We start from the raw sequence: 17,934 nt of genomic DNA, 5'->3' as shown, positions 1-17,934 counted from the left end.
AAACGTTATAGAAAACCACACCCAATTTTTGCCGTGGTGCACTTTGTTTTTCTCTGGCAGAAGGGCCCAAGGTATGATCTTGCACACTGGCCAACTGCTTTTATAAAGCACCCCTGGACCAAATATAAAATACTCTTGTAAGAACAGCCAATATGCTACAAATATATAATCCTCACTGTACAAAATGTTAACGTTATACATGCAGTATATATTTACTTGTGTTGTATGTGAAAAATGTAACCATTAGTACCTTCTAATGCTTTCTACATGGTGCTTTTGTATTTATGCTGTTATTGATTCACTACTGTTTGAGTCCCTGACCCCGCATAATAATGCAGATCAGATGTTCTAACTTCTACGTGATGTTATTTGCTGCATGCTTGATCTTGTCTGTGACATGGTATTTATGAGCCAATAACCAGACATATAAAAAAGAAAATATACTGTAGCAATGTTGTATTTTCTTCAACTGACAAATAATGAGGCTTTTTGTGAACAAATTTATTAAAAAAACACAAAGTTTGTTGGAAATGGTTGTGATTTTTATATTTTTACCAATATATTTCGGAAGTCCTACTTTTGTTTTTCATGTATTTCAGCAGCAAAGCAGTCTATCTGAACAAAGCACTAGTCTTCTCACGGTGGTTTTGTGCACTAAATAATAACAAATGAATGGTAATCCTAGATTGTAATCTCAAAACTGTTTTACTTTTTTTCACGTTTTAGGATTATTCACAACTTTGTAGTATCCTGCTTTCGTCCGATGCATAGTCAAGCCCAGAAATTAAAGGTCCAATGAGTTCATTTCTGTTTCTAAAAGCAAAGACATTCAAACATTTTAGAGATATAACAAGACACAAGTTATGTGCTATCAGGTATACATGTGGGGGATTTGTTGGTTCAGACCAAGGTCAATCAGGTATAAGGGCCGGTTCACATCTATACAGTGTATTGTAGGCACATTTTAAATGTGTTTTAGGTGCTTCACCATTGAACTCTATATAAGATGTGTTTTCATTAAAGTGCATCAAAGATGCAGATAGCAGTATTCTTTTTAATATTCCACACCTAAAACGCACATAAAGCACATAGATGTGAGTATTTCCTTAAAGTGATTGTAAAGGCAGATTTTTTTTATCTTAATGCATTCTATGCATTAAGATAAAACGCCTGCTGTGTGCAGCAGCCCCCGTAATACTTACCTGAGGTCCCTCTAGGTCCAGCGATGTTGCAGGAGTGTCTCGGCTGCATGGGACTCCCCTCCTCATTGGCTGAGACAGCTGCGCGGTGCAATTGGCTCCCACTGCTGCCAATCAAAGTCAGGCAGCCAATGAGGATAGAAAGGAGGCGGGGCCACAGGGAGGACACAGGAAGCTGTGGCTTAGCTCAGGTGCTCCCATAGCAAGCTGCTTGCTGTGGGGGCACAACAAGAGGGCGGGGCCAGGAGCACCAAAGAGGGACCCGAGAAGAAGAGGATTGGGTCTGCTCTGTGCAAAATCATTACACCGGGCAGGTAAATATAACATGCTTATTATTTTTAACTAAAAAAAAACCAAGACTTTACAATCACTTTAATGATCCCTTCTTGACTCAACACGCACTTCTTAATTACAGTACATATTTGGCAATCTTCCTGGTACTAACTATTGCAGTAATTCTAGCCCTTAAATACTCTAAAATTCTCACAAGTAATTTGAAGGCTCAGTTCATACTGGAACCGGCTGGGGATTGCACAGGAACGTCGTGCGTCCCCATTCTCCGGTTCAGGAACGAATCAGGGCCAAATCTTTGAATGAATTCGGACCTGAAATGGAGCTAAAGACACACAGCGTTTTTGTGCAGTGCGCTCTGCAGCCACCCCAGAGATATGTGAACCGGCTCCTTAGAGAGCCGGTCACATTCTCCTGCTATGCGAATTGAATGCGGGGAAACCCTCATCCAAGTCGCATAGGTGTGAACCCAGCCTCACAGTTTCATGTGTTTTAAAATCTGCAGCAATCATATAGTTGTTGGGGAGGCTAATTAATTAACCACTTCAGCCCCGGAAGATTTTACCCCCTTCCTGACCAGAGCATTTTTTGCGGTTCGGCAATGCGTTGCTTTAGCTGACGTTGTACCCAAACAAAATTGACGTCCTTTTTATCCCACAAATAGAGATTTCTTTTGATGGTATTTGATCACCTCTGCGGTTTTCTTTTTTTTTTTTTGTGCTATAAACTAAAAAAGGCCGTCAATTTAGAAAAAAAACGCTATATTTTTTACTTTTTGCTATAATAAATATCCCCAAAAAATATATTAAAAAAAATTCTTCCACAGTTTAGACTGATATGTATTCTTCTACATATTTTTTGCAAAAAAAAATCTCAAGTGTATATTGATTGGTTTGCGCAAAAGTTATAGCATCTACAAAATAGGGGATATATTTATGGCATTTTTATTATTAATTTTTTTTTTTACTAGTAATGGCAGCAATCTGCTATTTTTATCAGGACTGCGACATTATGGTGGACACATCAGGCACTTTTGACACTATTTTGGGACCATTGTCATTTATACAGCAATCAGAGCTAGAAATAGAAACTGATTACTGTATAAATGGCACTGGCAGGGAAGGGGTTAAACACTAGGGGGCGATCAAGGGGTTAAGTGTGTCCTATGGAGGAGTTCTAACTGTAGGGGGGATGGGCTCACTACAACATGATAGAGATCACTGCTCCCGATGACAGGGAGCAGTGGATCTCTGTCATGTTGCTAGTCAGAACAGGGAAATGCCTTGTTTACATAGGCAGCTCCCCATTCTGCCTCTCCTCACCGCAATCGCGGGCCGCCAGCGAATATCAAATGCGCGGGACCCACCGCAGCGGGCGCACGTGCGCGGTAGGCGGCAAATTCAAAGGGATGTACAGGTACACCCATTTGCCTGCCTGTGCCATTCTGCTGACGTACATCTGTGTGCGGCGGTTGGCAAGTGGTTAAAGTATATGTGAACCCTTACTTTGTAAAACATTCAGTTTAGTAAACCCATTCTTTTTAAAATGGAAATGAAAGGCAAAACATTTATTTATTTATATATATATATATATATATATATATATATATATATATATATATATATATATATATATATATATATATATATATATATATATATATACTGTGCTACAATGTAAATTAGTGAGTGTACAGATTGTATAACAGTGTAAATTTGCTGTCCCCTCAAAATAATTCAACACACAGCCATTAATGTCTAAACCACTGGCAAAATGAGTACACCCCTAACTGAAAATGTCCAAATTTGGCCCAATTAGCTATTTTCCCTCCCCGGTGCCATGTGCCTCGTTAGTGTTACAAGGTCTCAGGTGTGAATGGGGAGCAGGTGTGTTAAATTTGGTGTTATCGCTCTCACTCTCTCATACTGGTCACTGAAAGTTCAACATTGCACCTCATGGCAAACACTCTCTGAGGATCTGAAAAAAAAGAATTGCTGCTCTACTTAAAGATGGCCTAGGCTATAAGAAGATTGCCAATTCCCTGAAACTGAGCTGCAACACAGTGGCCAAGACCATACAGCGGTTTAAAAGGACAGGTTGCACTCATAACAGGCCTCGCCATGGTCGACCAAAGAAGTTGAGTGCACGTGCTCAGCATCATATCCAGAGGTTGTCTTTGAGAAATAGACTTATGAGTGCTGCCAGCATTGCTGCAGAGGTTGAAGGGGTGGGGGGTCAGCCTGTCAGTGCTCAGACCATACGCCACACACTGCATCAAATTGGTCTGCATGGCTGTCAACCCAGAAGGAAGCTTCTTCTAAAGATGATGCACAAGAAAGCCCACAAACAGTTTGCTGAAGACAAGCAGACTAAGGGCATGGATTACTGGAACCATGTTCTGTGGTCTGATGAGACCAAGATAAACTTATTTGGTTCAGATGGTGTCAAGCGTGTGTGGCGGCAACCAGGTGAGGAGTACAAAGACAAGCGTGTCTTGCCTACAATCATGCATGGTGGTGGGAGTGTCATGTTCTGGGGCTGCATGGGTGCTGCCAGTGTTCTGCCGAGAAAGTTCCCCTCGGCAAGTAATGACTCCCCTGTACTGCGCAGGCGCAGTGCTTGCGCAGTACGAACAACAAGGGAGCCGCCAAAAATATCCAAAGCTGAACAGCTGTGAGTGAGCTGTACACAGCACCTGCGCAATGAGCAAGACATTGTGGCCAACGCTGCCGCACACTCCCGATGCTTGTGCTACTCTGCAAGGGGCGGGTGTATTACTGTGATAATGTGTTTATTATCCGCCCCTTGCAGAGTAGCACGAGCATCGGGAGCGTGCGGCATTGTCTGGTAGCATCAGGAGCGTGTGGTAGAATGTGATGTTAAATGTGCGCAGGCGCAGTGTACAGCTGACGCTCAGCTGTGTATGTTCGGCTATTTTCGCCTCGGTAGTGCTTCGTACTGCGCAAGCGCTGTGCCTGCGCAGTACATGGGGGTCATTATCCGCTGGGGGAACTTCTTCGGCAAGACACCGTACTGCGCAAGCCCTGCGCCTGCGCAGTACAGGGGGGTACTTATCTGCCCGGGGGACTTTTTCGGCAAGACACCGGCACTGGAGAGCTACTGTTCATTGAGGGAACAATATGTACTGTGACATACTGAAGCAGAGCATGATCCCCTCCCTTCAGAGACTGGGGCGCAGGGCAGTATTCCAACATGATAATGACCCAAACACTCCTCCAAGACGACCACTGCCTTGCTATAGAACCTGAGGGTAAAGGTGATGGACTGGCCAAGCAGGTCTCCAGACCTAAACCCTATTGCGCATCTGTGGGACATCCTGTGAAGCTCTGCTGAACTCGATGCCCAAGAGGGTTAGGGCAGTGCTTGAAAATAATAGTGACCACACAAAATATTGACACTTTGGGCCTAATTTGGACATTTTCACTTAGGGGTGTACTCACTTTTGTTGCCAGTGGTTTAGACATCATTGGCTGTGTGTTGAGTTATTTTGAGGGGACAACAAATTTACACTGTTATACAAGCTGTACACTCACTACTTTACATTGTAGCAAAGTGCAATTTCTTCAGTGTTGTCACATGAAAAGATATAATAAAATATTTACAAAAATGTGAGGGGTGTACTCACTTTTGTGAGATACTGTGTATTGTACATAACATTCTGTTGACTAATGTATTTGTTGTCCAAACAATTTCTGGTCGCTAAGCAGGTTCTGACTATCTGTATGAAGTTTTTCTTTAATGGAGGCTCAGACAAAATGTTAACTTTCTATCTATATTCTGTGTGCAGAAGTTTATATACTGTATGTCTGTGAGGCTCTCTCCTGAGGTACAGGAATTAAAGCATGTTTTATAGGTACAGGGAGGCTCGGGTTTTAGTTAACCCTGCCCCTTTAACCCCCACCCCCACCCCTCATTGTTATGGCAGTTTGGCATGACCTACAGTTCACCAATCAAATTCCTACACATTCACATTTGCCATTCCTTTATATTACAACTTCCTTTGGGGCGCCCCAGGTCTTTTACAATCCTCACATTGCCCCTGGTCTGCACCATGGTGCAAACGTATACATATTTTTTATACACCATGGGGTAAGCTTTCATCTCTGAATTTGACCTGAACAAAACATAGCCAGGACAAAGGTGTGGGATCCTAATGCTATTGGAAAGGAATTGGAAAGGTCAAAGCAGTGACAATGAGTGTGGGGCTTTTATTCCAGGCAGTGGAAGATCATGAAGGAGGTGGATTAACCAGCTGATTTGGGTGGATGCCCTGGGGCCGTGCTGTGGAGCGATCTGTCAGGGGCTGTGTCTATCGGACACGGTGGATGACTGATCAGTGTACCGGCCTGCTGCCAGTACCATGTGATCGCTGGGACTAATCACAGCATATCACATGACATTTGTAAACAATGTGTGGCTTCCTTTTATGCCATTCATTGTGTATAATTGGGCTGCTAGCTGTGATTGGTCACAGTGATCACATGGTACAGATGGCCAATCACAGCCCATCTGTATCATGTGATTAGCTCTGGCCAATCACAGCTAACCACAACAAAACACACTGAATGAATCAGGTTCATTCATTAAAAATGGTTGCTTATACCAGTGAAATTCACTGGTATAAACAATCAAAGCGTGTAAAAAAAAAATCCTAATAATTTCCCCAGAGAAGTACAGTGTTACTGTTGTAACATTGTATTGCTCTGGTTAGAGTGTTTAAAAAAATCATTAAAAAAAAGTAATAAAAAAGAAAAAAAATTGAAAAAATGAATTTTTTTTTAACATACTGTCACCAGTCATTGTCCCTGATCACTGCCACACCCGTTTTATGATAACGCTGTACTGCACTGGTGACAGTGTGTAGAAAGAAAATAAAAACTGTGAAAACATTTTTTTCTATTTTCCAAAAAATTGTGACAAAATATACAACTTAAAAAAACTTGCCATGTCTCTTACTAAATACCCTGAACTGTCATTTGGGGGATATTTGTACTGTCCTGGCATTTTCAGACCTCAGGAAATTAGTTAGGCCATCAGTACATCAGGATTGATTGACTTTCAGATATATAGTATACCATAGTTTGTAGACTCTATAATTTTTCTACAGACTAAATAATATATACTGATTTGGGTTATTTTTACACAAAAAATGTAGCAGAATACATTTTAGCCTACATTTATGAAGAAAATGTATTTATTTGCAAAAACAGAAACAAAGAAAAATGCTTTTTTTTCATTTATTTAGCAAAAAATAAAAAATCGATTGGTGAATAAATGCTACCCGAAAAAATCTCTATTTGTGTGAAAAAAATTATAAAAATGTCATATGGGTACAGTGTTGCATGACCGAGCAATTGTCATTCAAAGTGCGACAGTACTGAATGCTGAAAATTGACCTGGGCAGGAAGAGGGTAAAAGTTCCCAGCATTGAAGCGATTATAGTAATTGTAAAGTCTCGTCTTTTTTTTTTTTTTTTTTAAACAAACGTGTTATACTTACCTGCTCTATGCAGTGGATTTGCACAGAGCAACCCAGATCCTCCTCTTCTCAGGTCCCTCTTTGGTGGTCCTGGCTCCTCCCTCCTGTTGCGTGCCCCACAGCAAGCAGCTTGGTATGGGGGGAACAGGGCCGAGCTGCAGCTCCCTGTGTCCATTCAGACACGGAGATGCTGTTCGGCCCCACCCCCTCTCTCTCCCGATTGGCTAACTGACTTTGATTGAGAGTCGTGGGAGCCAATGGTGCCACTGCCGTGTCTCAGCCAATAAGGAGGGAGAGTCTCGGACGGCTGAGGGACTCATGGACATCGCTGGACAGAGATGGGGCTCAGGTAAGTATTAGGGGGTACTGGGGAGGCTGCTACACAAAGAAGGCCTTTTATCTCAATGCGCTAAGATAAAAAATCTTCTGACTTTACAACCCCTTTAAGGACAGTTCTTGAAAGAGGTCGTTTGGATCAGGCCACCAGATTTGTCAGCAGGGAGAAAGACATCACAGACAATGTTTACAAAAAAAAATAAATGACCACATCTCAGGGAGTAGGTGTACGATGGCACATCCCAAATACTGCCAAGACAACATAAGGAAGATTACCTTCCAGGATTAAACGACTTTAGAGGCATCATACTCAAACTAAAAACACAATTAAAGTCATTGTAAAGTCTTGTTTTTTTTAAATTAAAAATAACAAACATGTTATATTTACCTCCTCTATGCAGTGGATTTGCAGCAGCCCGTTTCCTCCTCTTTTCAGGTCCCTTGCTGGAGCTCCTAGTGCCTCCCTCCTGTTGGGTGCCCCAACAGCAAGCAGCTTGCTATGGGGGCACCTGAGCTGAGTCACAGCTGCCTGTATCCATTCAGACACGGAGCTGCGGACCGGCCCGCCCCCTTTCTATCCTCATTGGCTGACTGACTTTGATTGACAGCAGCAGGAGCCAATGGCACCACGTTAGAATGCATAGAATGCATTAAGATAAAAAACCTTCTGACTTTACAACCACTTTAAGTAAAACAATATTTATTCAATCCCATTAAAACAAATGGTGAAATAATGCATAACCACCACATACAGTGTATAAGTAACAACCGTGATAATAAAAAACATTGAAATCAATACAAAACATTAACAGTTGCAACTTACAGTGCCATGAAAAAGTATTCATACCCCTTGAAATGTTTCACTTTTTGTCATGTAACAGACAAAAACGTAAATGTATTTTAGTGGGATTTTATGTGATAGACCAACACAAAGTGGCACATAATTGTGAAGTGGAAGGAAAATGATAAATGGTTTTCATTTTTTTTTTTACACGTAATTATCTGAAAAGCCCTAACTAAAATCTAGTGGAACCAATTGTCTTCAGAAGTCACCTAATCAGTAAATATAGTCCACCTGTGTGTAATTTAATCACAGTATAAATACAGCTGTTCTGTGAAGCCCTCAGAGGTTTGTTAGAGAACATTAATGAACAAACAGCATCATGAAAACCAAGGAACATACCAGACAGGTCAGGGATACAGTTGTGGAGAAGTTTAAAGCAGGGTTAGGTTATAAAAATATAGCCCAAGCTTTGAACATCTCACAGAGCACTGTTCAATCCATCGTCTGAAAATGGAAAGAGTATGGCACAACTGCAAACCTTACAAGACATGGCTGTCCACCTAAACTGACAGGTCGGGCAAAGAGAGCATTAATCAGAGAAGCAGCATAGAGGCCCATGGTAACTCTAGAGGAGCTGCAGAGATCCACAGCTCAGGTGGAAGAATCTGTCCACAGGACAACTTTTAGTGGTACACTCCACAAATCTGACCTTTATGGAAGAGTGACAAGAAGAAAGCCATTGTTGAAAGAAAGCCATAAAAAGTGCAGTTTGCAAGAAGTCATGTGGGGAACACAGCAAACGTGGAAGAAGGTGCTCTGGTCAAATGAGACCAAAATGTAACTTTTTGGCCTAAAAGCAAAACACTATGTGTGGTGTAAAACTAACACTGCACGTCACCCTGAACACACCATCCCCACCGTGAAACATGGTGGTGGCAGCATCATGCTGTGGGGATGCTTTTCTTCAGCAGGGGCAGGGAAGCTGGTCAAAGTTAACGGGAAGATGGATGGAGCCAAATAAAGGGCAATTTTAGAAGAAAACCTGTATGAGTCTGCAAAAGACTTGGGATTGGGAGGGAGGTTCATCTTCCAGCAGGACAACAACCCTAAACATACAGCCAGACCTACGATGGAATGGTTTAGATCAGGGATATGCAATTAGCGGACCTCCAGCTTTTGCAAAAGTACAAGTCCCATAATGCCTCTGCCTCTGAGTGCCATGCTTGTGGCTGTCAGAGTCTTGCTATGTCTCATGGGACTTGTAGTTTTGCAACAGCTGGAGGTCCACTAATTGCATATCCCTGTTTTAGATCAAAGCATATTCATGTGTTAGAATGACCCAGTCAAAGTCCAGACCTAAATCCAATTGAGAATCTGTGGCAAGACTTGAAAATTGCTGTTTACAGACACTCTTCATACAATCTAACAGAGCTTGAGCTATTTTGCAAAGAAGAATGGGTAAAAATGTCACTCTCTAGATGTGAAAAGCTGGTAGAGACATCCCCAAAAAGACTTACAGATATAATTGAAGTGAAAGGTGTGATTCTACAAAGTATTGACTTAGGAGAGCTGAAAACAAATGCACGCCACACTTTTCACTTACTTATTTGTAAAAAAATGTGAAAACCATTTATAATTTTCCTTCCACTAGACAATTATGTGCCACTTTGTGTTGGTCTATCACATGAAATCACAATAAAATACATTGTTTGCAGCAGCCCCCCTCAGCCCCCTTAATACTTACCTGAGGTCCCTCTAGCTCCAGCGATGTTGTAGGAATATCTTGGCTGCCCAGGACTCCCCTCCTCATTGGCTGAAAAACCTTCTATTTGCAGCAGCCCCCCTCAGCCCCCCAATACTTACCTGAGATTCCTCTAGCTCCAGCGATGTTGTAGGAATGTCTTGGCTGCCGGGACTCCCCACCTTATTAGCTGAGACAGCAGCGTGGTGCCATTGGTTCCCGCTGCTATCAATCAAAGTCAGTCAGCCAATGAGGATAGGAAGGGCCAGGGCCGGGCCGGGCCGCAGCTCCGTGTCTGAGTGGACACAGACAGCTGTGACTCAGCTCGGGTGCCCTCATAGCAAGCTGCTTGCTGTAAGGGCACCCAACAGGAGGGAGCTACAGCCAGGGACCCGAGAAGATGAGGATCGAGGAGAGGAGGTGAGTATAGCATGTTTGTTATTTTTAATAATGTGTTGGTCTATCACATAAAATCCCAATAAAATTCATTTACATTTTTTGGTTGTAACATGACAAAATGTGGAAAATTTCAAGGGGTATGAATACTTTTTCAAGGCACTGTATATGTGGTGGTTATGCATTATTCCACCATCTGTTTTAATGGGATTGAATAAATATTGTTTTACTTAATTGTGTTGTTAGTTTGAGTACGATGCCTATAAAGTAAATAAAAATTAGAAAAAACGCGCTAAAAAGCCCAAACAAAAGAACAAGACTATAGCTGCACAAACAAAACACCAATATCTGTGTAAATTATACTAATAAATCTAAATAAGTGCGCTCACAGTCTGTATGCAATGCCATCAATTGACTATGATTAAATTAATTAAACGTACATGAATCAAAGTGCAATGGATTGAATATCCTAAAATGAGTGTACAAAAATATAAAAACTTGAATGTATCAAGTACTGAGTAAGTGATCACATCAATATATCAACAAACAAAACAAAATTCATCAAGAGTGAAAACACATGAAAATAGTGATTATAGTCCATAAACTGAACGACAGAAAAAAGTTCCATGAGTGTATGTCAAGTTCATGAAAGTAGGAGAACACATCCACGATCCATCAAGCCGTAACCCATATAGATGAAGGTAGAAGAGAAGAGTATATAGATGTGACTCTCAGTTGAAGTGAATCCAAAAGGTATTAAAGGTGGACCCTTACCCTAAATGGTGGACCTCCCAATTGGCGAAGTCTTGCACGCGAGCAGATTTAGTATGCCATCACACAGTCCGCCCCATGATATGCACGGGTGTTCGTTTGCTTTTTAATGCCGGCTATTTTTATTATTCTTTTAATATTGTTTACTTTTTAACAATAAACCTACCAGTATTTACTACACTATTGGAGCCCTTCTCTGCTTTTCACCCACCACCTTTGGGTCAAGTGGGCGTTCCCCCCCTTTAGGCGGATGATTTGGACCACGCCAGGTTGGAGACGCTTGACGCATCAGCTGTGTTGGACGCCATCACTTGACGGTCCCCGCAGAGGGCTAAATCTGCTCGCGTGCAAGACTTCGCCAATTGGGAGGTCCACCATTTAGGGTAAGGGTCCACCTTTAATACCTTTTGGATTCACTTCAACTGAGAGTCACATCTATATACTCTTCTCTTCTCCCTTCATCTATATGGGTTATGGCTTGATGGATCGTGGATGTGTTCTCCTACTTTCATGAACTTGACATACACTCATGGAACTTTTTTCTGTCGTTCAGTTTATGGACTATAATCACTATTTCACCTGTTTTCACTCTTGATGAATTTTGTTTTGTTTGTTGATATATTGATGTGATCACTTACTCAGTACTTGATACATTCAAGTTTTTATATTTTTGTAGCACTAGTGTACACTCATTTTAGGATATTCAATCCATTGCACTTTGATTCATGTACGTTTAATTAATTTAATCATAGTCAATTGATGGCATTGCATGCAGACTGTGAGCGCACTTATTTAGATGCCTATAAAGTCCCTGAATCCTGGAAGGTAATCTTCCTTATGTTGTCATCATAGACAATGTTGTCCTCACCCCTTTTATGTTAGAAAAGCAGTATTTATCTGTCTTATACAGGTCAGATTGAAATACCACCAGGTCTTTTTTGGCACTGTGCTGTGAGAACAAAGTCATGAAGGAAGATGTGATGTGGATCACAAGGGTTGTCATCAAAATATTTTTAATTAATTTTATGTGTGAAAAAAGTATTATGAGGAGAAAAAGGTGATTTATACAAAGCCCTAGCACAATGGATTTTACATTATTTTTGTCATTATTCCTGGTGGTTCAGTATGTTGCTGAAGAAGTTAGAAGTCCTTACTTCATATTTATTCCTGATCAAAGACTCCTTTGTTACTGAGGAAAAGTCTAAAGTTGCTGCTCCCTTCTCTATAAATGCTACTTTACTTGGCTGTTATTCAAATCTAGTGTTTTTAATTCATTGAGTCACTGGAGCAAGCATGCAGATCGTTTTTTCTTCGCGAGAGAAGGCCTCCAATGGTAACCTCTGATTTTTTTCATGACAATTTAATGACATATATATATATATATATATATATATATATATATATATATATATATATATATACATATATATATATATGTGTGTGTGTGTGTGTGTGTGTGTGTGTGTGTGTGTGTGTGTGTGTGTGTGTGTGTGTGTGTGTGTGTATATATATATATATATATATATATATATATATATATATATATATATATATACACATTTATTTGACAGCTCTGTATATAAAATAAAGTTGAAAACATTTAACTGGTACATATACAAATATCATTTAAAACAAACCACCAACCTTCAAATGCAGGATTTTCAAAAGTATTTACCGGTTCTCTAAAAATAAAAGATTATCATTTTGTCATGTAGAATATAAAAACAGCATGAATGTCCAAATCTGTATTTGTACTAACAGAAATATTGAGGCTTCTATTGCAGGGCTCCGGTTTTGTACCTTGGGTGGAGCAGTGGGTGTGGTACACCCTGGGTACAGTCATTGGCAGTGTGCCTGTGCCATTCCACTCCTACATTGTCTGACAGGTTAAGCTTATACTGAACAGGCCCTGGAATTCATAATGACTGCTGCAGGCAGATTTTGCAACAGATTTTTCATGCATTCTAAAGGTGGTGCAGCATGTGCTACATTCATGTACCTGTCTAGAACTTGTACTTGAATTTGGTGCATGTTTCCTCACTTTTAGAAAGCAAAATCTTTCTGCACCAGTTTCTCTCTCTACACCAAATTAGAGTTGATCTTAATTAGCTTCACTTATGTAAGATATGAACTGTCGGCATATTATTTTGAATTTGGCGCATTCATTGTGCCACAATATAAAAGTGACGAATTTTAGAGGAACCTGAATTTGATGCATGCCCCACTGTCAGAATAAAAAATGTTGCATGTGCTTCATTAATTTTGGCGCAATACATGTACAAGAGGGGTTAATGCCAGAAAAGTAGCGTAGCGGCTTTATTGAATTCCCCCCACTGCCTGCACAGCAGACCCTGTCAAGTGCCATCTGTGCCCATTTATTGTCTGCATATTGTGTCAGGATTTCCTGTATGCTGCCCGCATTGCAACGATTGCCACATATTGTCACAGCTGTCCATTTTTTGCCCACAGATTATCAAGATTGCCCATTTGTTGCCCACATATTGTCACAATTGCCACAATTGCCCATTTTACTCCACATATTGTCACAATTGCTTGTTTTCTGAGCTCATATTGTAATGATAGCCCATGTATTGCCTGTGTATTATAAGCATTTATTGTGCTGTATTGTGACTGGTGATATCACAAGGGGGTGGTACCACCAGGTGACGTTGTCAGGAGACCAACCCCTTAGCTGTTTAAGAACTGTCAGACGGCAGAGGAGGCAGACGGTGGGAGCTTTCGGCACGAGCAGAGCTTTTTTTAATTCCTTTTTCGGGTCGGCCGTGGTGGCGGGGGACATTATTTTTGTTTTTTTTAATAAAGGAATTGTCAAAAACTGTGTATGTGTTTTTATTTCTTTTTGACAACTTTTTTGGTGAATGAATAGGAGTACAATGTTCCCTGCACTCATGCACATAGGGTTGGGCCGGGACCTGGGGGCCCCCTCGTTAGAGGGGGCTTCCAGATTCTGATAAGCCCCCTGCCTTCAGACCCCCACGACCACTGACTAGGGTTGTGGGGAAGAGGCCCTTGTTCCCATCAACATGGGGACAAGGTGTGTTGGGGTGGGGGGAACCTCCAATGTTGAGGGCATGTGTCCTGGTATGGTTCGGGAGTGGGGGCGCTTGCTTGCCCAGCCCCCTTTCCTGGCCTGCTGAGCTGCATGCTCAGATTAGGGTCTGGTATCGATTTTCAGGGGATGGCACACCATTTTTTAAATTTTGGCGTAGGGGTTCCCCTCAAAATCCATGGATTTGGGGGGACCTACGTTGGTTTTTAAAAAAAGATTTGGCATGGGGTTTCCCTTAAAATTCATACCAGACTCAGACCATGATTTTTTTACTGCAGTGAAACGGAGGGGAAATTTGCACCAGACATGTGTGAACCCTTCTTAGATAAATAGGGTTGGGCCGTGTCTTTTGTGGACACTGTTATTTGTTTTATAACATGATTATTACTGAAAAAAATTGCTATATAGAGAAATGGACAGTTAAAAAATAATCCAGTCTGAGTGCCAACTAGGTATGCCACTATTTGGCTGATTTGAGAATGTTAGTTGCTTGGTTGTTTCTGACATTTACAGTATACTATCCTGAGACCCAGAACAAATATACAGATCAGGAAAGTTCTGATCTACATTTTGTTTAGCTTTGTAAAACTACTGGAACACAAGGATCAGCATGTCAACCAAAGAGAGAGGTGGAGCTGTTCAGCCTTTGCACAAGCATATGGGGATTTCCTTGCCTGTAATAGTAAGGTTGCCATTTGTCTGCATTTCCCAAGGACAGCCCCTGTTGTAAGGTGAACACCATAAAGTTTGCAGTGCACAGGCTTCAACTTGTATCTCTGTATGTGCACGGCAATGGGTTGGAGCCTACGCACTGCAAACTTTACAGTACACTACCTGGCTCCCAGGGACAATGCTGGGCCCTGATGGATGACTGAAACAAGCCATAATCTGTGAGAAACTTGTTACTGACCAGATCCCTGAATTCTTAAACCTGACCTCCTAGCCAGGCCTTCAGGATTAGTCGCCACCAGTTGCCCCACCCAACCCCTACCATGCCCTCATAATCTCATGAAATTACACTTAAGTATTTTATGCAGAATTAAGTTACAAAAATAAATATTAACAACAACTTTATCAGTGCCCATCAATGTAGCCTCACCAGTGCCCATCAGTGCAGCCTCACCAGTGCCCATCAATGCAGCCTTATCAGTGCAGCCTATCAGTGCCCATCAGCGCAGCCTCATCAGTGCCCATCAATACAGCCTCAACTGTGCCCATCAATGCAGCGTAACCAGTGCCCATCAATGCAGCCTGACCTGTGCCCATCAATGCAGCATAACCAGTGCCCATCCATGCAGCATGACCTGTGTCCATCAATGCAGCATGACCTGTGCCCATCAATGCAGTGTAACCAGTACCCATCAATGCAGCCTGACCTGTGCCCATCAATGCAGCATAACCAGTGCCCATCAATGCAGCGTGACCTGTGCCTATCAATGCAGCATAACTAGTGCCCATCAATTCAACGTGACCTGTGCCCATCAATGCAGCATAACCAGTGCCCATCAATACAGCCTCATCTGTGCAGAGGAAGAGGCAAGCTGGCTGTATCATTAGAGAGCGGGGATTGACTGCTGTAATAGCTTTCATTTGAATTGCCAGGTGTTCTCGGACCTCACGTCACATAGTCCCGCCTCCTGGCCCGGTGCTTTTGATGACGTCACATGTCCCGCGTTGGACTGGCGTTCTGTCTATCAAAGACGCCGGGCCAGGAGGCAGGACTATGTGACATTGACAACTTCCTGAAGACGGCCCGTCTGGCTGAAACATGTAGAGGTTGGTCCGCTTTATCGCATCATCACGACACACTTCCGGTCCCGGAAATCAACCAGTATACCGCGGAGGCGGCTTACCACTGCTTATGGGCAGATTTCCTGGGAACTTATCTGCTGTTTACACCGGGTGCCAGGCTTTTAGGCACCCATACATGTGAGTCTAATACCATGTTTTTTTATCTGGAATAAATGTTTTAAACGTTGCTGCACAATGAGGCTTTTTCTGTCATTTTTATGAGGAACATCTGCTCCAAACATCGCTAGTACATAGAGGAATGAGACACTCCTTATTACGTCCATTCATATGAGGAAACAACTATCTTAAACCACATCAGCCCACAGAAAATCCACAGGGACTGCCCCACATGTGTGTTTGACCAAACTAGAAATAGTTGGTCCACTTGAAGGGGTGAGTTCACATCTATGTGGGGGCACCGTCTTGTGAGCACATATCAAGCACTTATCAAGCACGGATTTGTATCCACTTTGTAGAGCACGAGCACTTTATTTGGGATTTGGAACTTTTATTGCTCCAAGGTTATTGATGTTTGCAACAAATTATCTGCATGGGAATTTTTAGCGATTTTTTTAAAAGTCGCATCGGTTTCAAATGTGATATTTATTTAACATTTTTGGCACTTATTGCGGTATATTTATTTTCTTTATGTGACGTTGAGCTCCGGGAACACCCAGCAATTCAAATAAAAGCTATTACAGTGGGCAATCCCTGCTCTCTGACGATCCGGCTGGCCGGCTGATGGCAGATTGGTGATCGCAGGGAGAACATCTCCCAATCACCCCAGCCTGCCGGTGGTGCTTGCCCCCCCCCCCCCCCCCCCGAGGCATCCCCACACTCGCCAGCAATCATTTTCCACTTGCAAAATGCGAGTAGGCGAGTGGAAAATTTTAGGGCTGCCTTAGGACATACCAGTACATCAAATGGGCATGGAAGCCCCCCCCGCTGTTCCCGGGCTCTCCAGTGCAATTGTGGAGCCCAGGATCACTGCATCCTCTGTGGCCAGCTGAGTACAGGGGAAGGGAAGGTACATCTTCTCCTCTGTGAGAATTGAAGCCAGAGGCCATGAGGATTTTATCACTTCCAGTTATGGTTTGTTGTTTACAAGCTATTACTAACTTATAAAACATCTGATCAAACCGAACTTGGTTTGATCAGATGCTTTTCAGGGCAGAGGAGAGATTTTGGGTCCCATGCTATCAAAAAGGATGTTGTTCATCCCTTTGGATAACAATAAAGTTTATTTAAAAAAAAAAAAGAGAAAAAAGAGGTATTGCTGCAAACATCACAGTGAGAGTTTTAAAGCATGACTATTTACTTGGCATAACATCGTCTTTAATATTTTCCAAAAAAATAGGTATTATATTGTGTTTATGTGCACTAAAACACATTAAAGTATATTTTTTTTCTTGAACACATGTGTTTGATAAACAGCTGCACAAATACTGTGCAACATAAAAAAATTGCAACAGCCACCATTTTATTCTCCGGGGTCTCTGTTTTCAGAAAACAAATAATGTTTAGGGGTTCTAAGTAATTTTCTAGCAATAACATGCCAATTTTAACATGTATTAGAGAAATATCAGAATTGGCCCAGATAACATATAAGTGGATAAGTGGATATTCCTGACCCCTGAACTCTGTGCATTACTTAATCCCGACCTTGAACTCTGTACATTGTTTAATCCCTACCATGAATTTTATACATCACCTAATTCCTACCCCTGAATTCTGCACGCTACTTAAAGCGGATCTTCGTAATTCTTTCAACTTTCCATCTATTAAATCTTCTGCCCTTGTTGTTTTAACTTTGGATAGTAAAACATTTTTTTTAATGCCAGTAAATACCTTATACAGCCCACTTCCTGTTTCTTGTCTGGTAAAAAGCCTAGTCTTATGACATCATGCACAGCTCAGTCTCTCACTCTCGTGAGAGTTTGCCAGGAAGGGAGGGGGAATGAGTCATAAGAGGGCCAATGAGAGCTGCAGGGCTGCAGAGCTGGAGGTGTGCCTCTGCGTGTCTGTGTAAATCCAGGAAGTGAACAGGCAGTAGCTT

At 41.9% G+C, this 17,934-nt stretch overlaps 1 protein-coding gene across 5 annotated transcripts in view; it reads right to left on the bottom strand.

Annotated features, from left to right (window-relative positions):
• Window positions 1-427: 427 nt before the first annotated feature.
• LOC141103337 (P-selectin-like) overlaps window positions 428-17,934 on the bottom strand; it is a 402,914-nt gene continuing 385,407 nt past the window's right edge. For all 5 annotated transcript variants that reach the window (XM_073592835.1, XM_073592838.1, XM_073592836.1 and 2 more), the window contains 2 exons: window positions 12,662-12,699; window positions 428-813 (listed from right to left, as the gene is read on the bottom strand). In XM_073592835.1, the coding sequence (XP_073448936.1) occupies window positions 785-813; window positions 12,662-12,699 (67 nt within the window). In that variant the 3' untranslated portion in view covers window positions 428-784. The remainder of the gene's footprint in view (window positions 814-12,661; window positions 12,700-17,934) is intronic.

Source organism: Aquarana catesbeiana, linkage group LG07 (assembly GCF_042186555.1).
Source record: "Aquarana catesbeiana isolate 2022-GZ linkage group LG07, ASM4218655v1, whole genome shotgun sequence".
Taxonomy (NCBI): domain Eukaryota; kingdom Metazoa; phylum Chordata; class Amphibia; order Anura; family Ranidae; genus Aquarana; species Aquarana catesbeiana.
This window is presented reverse-complemented; position numbering and strand designations above follow the sequence as displayed.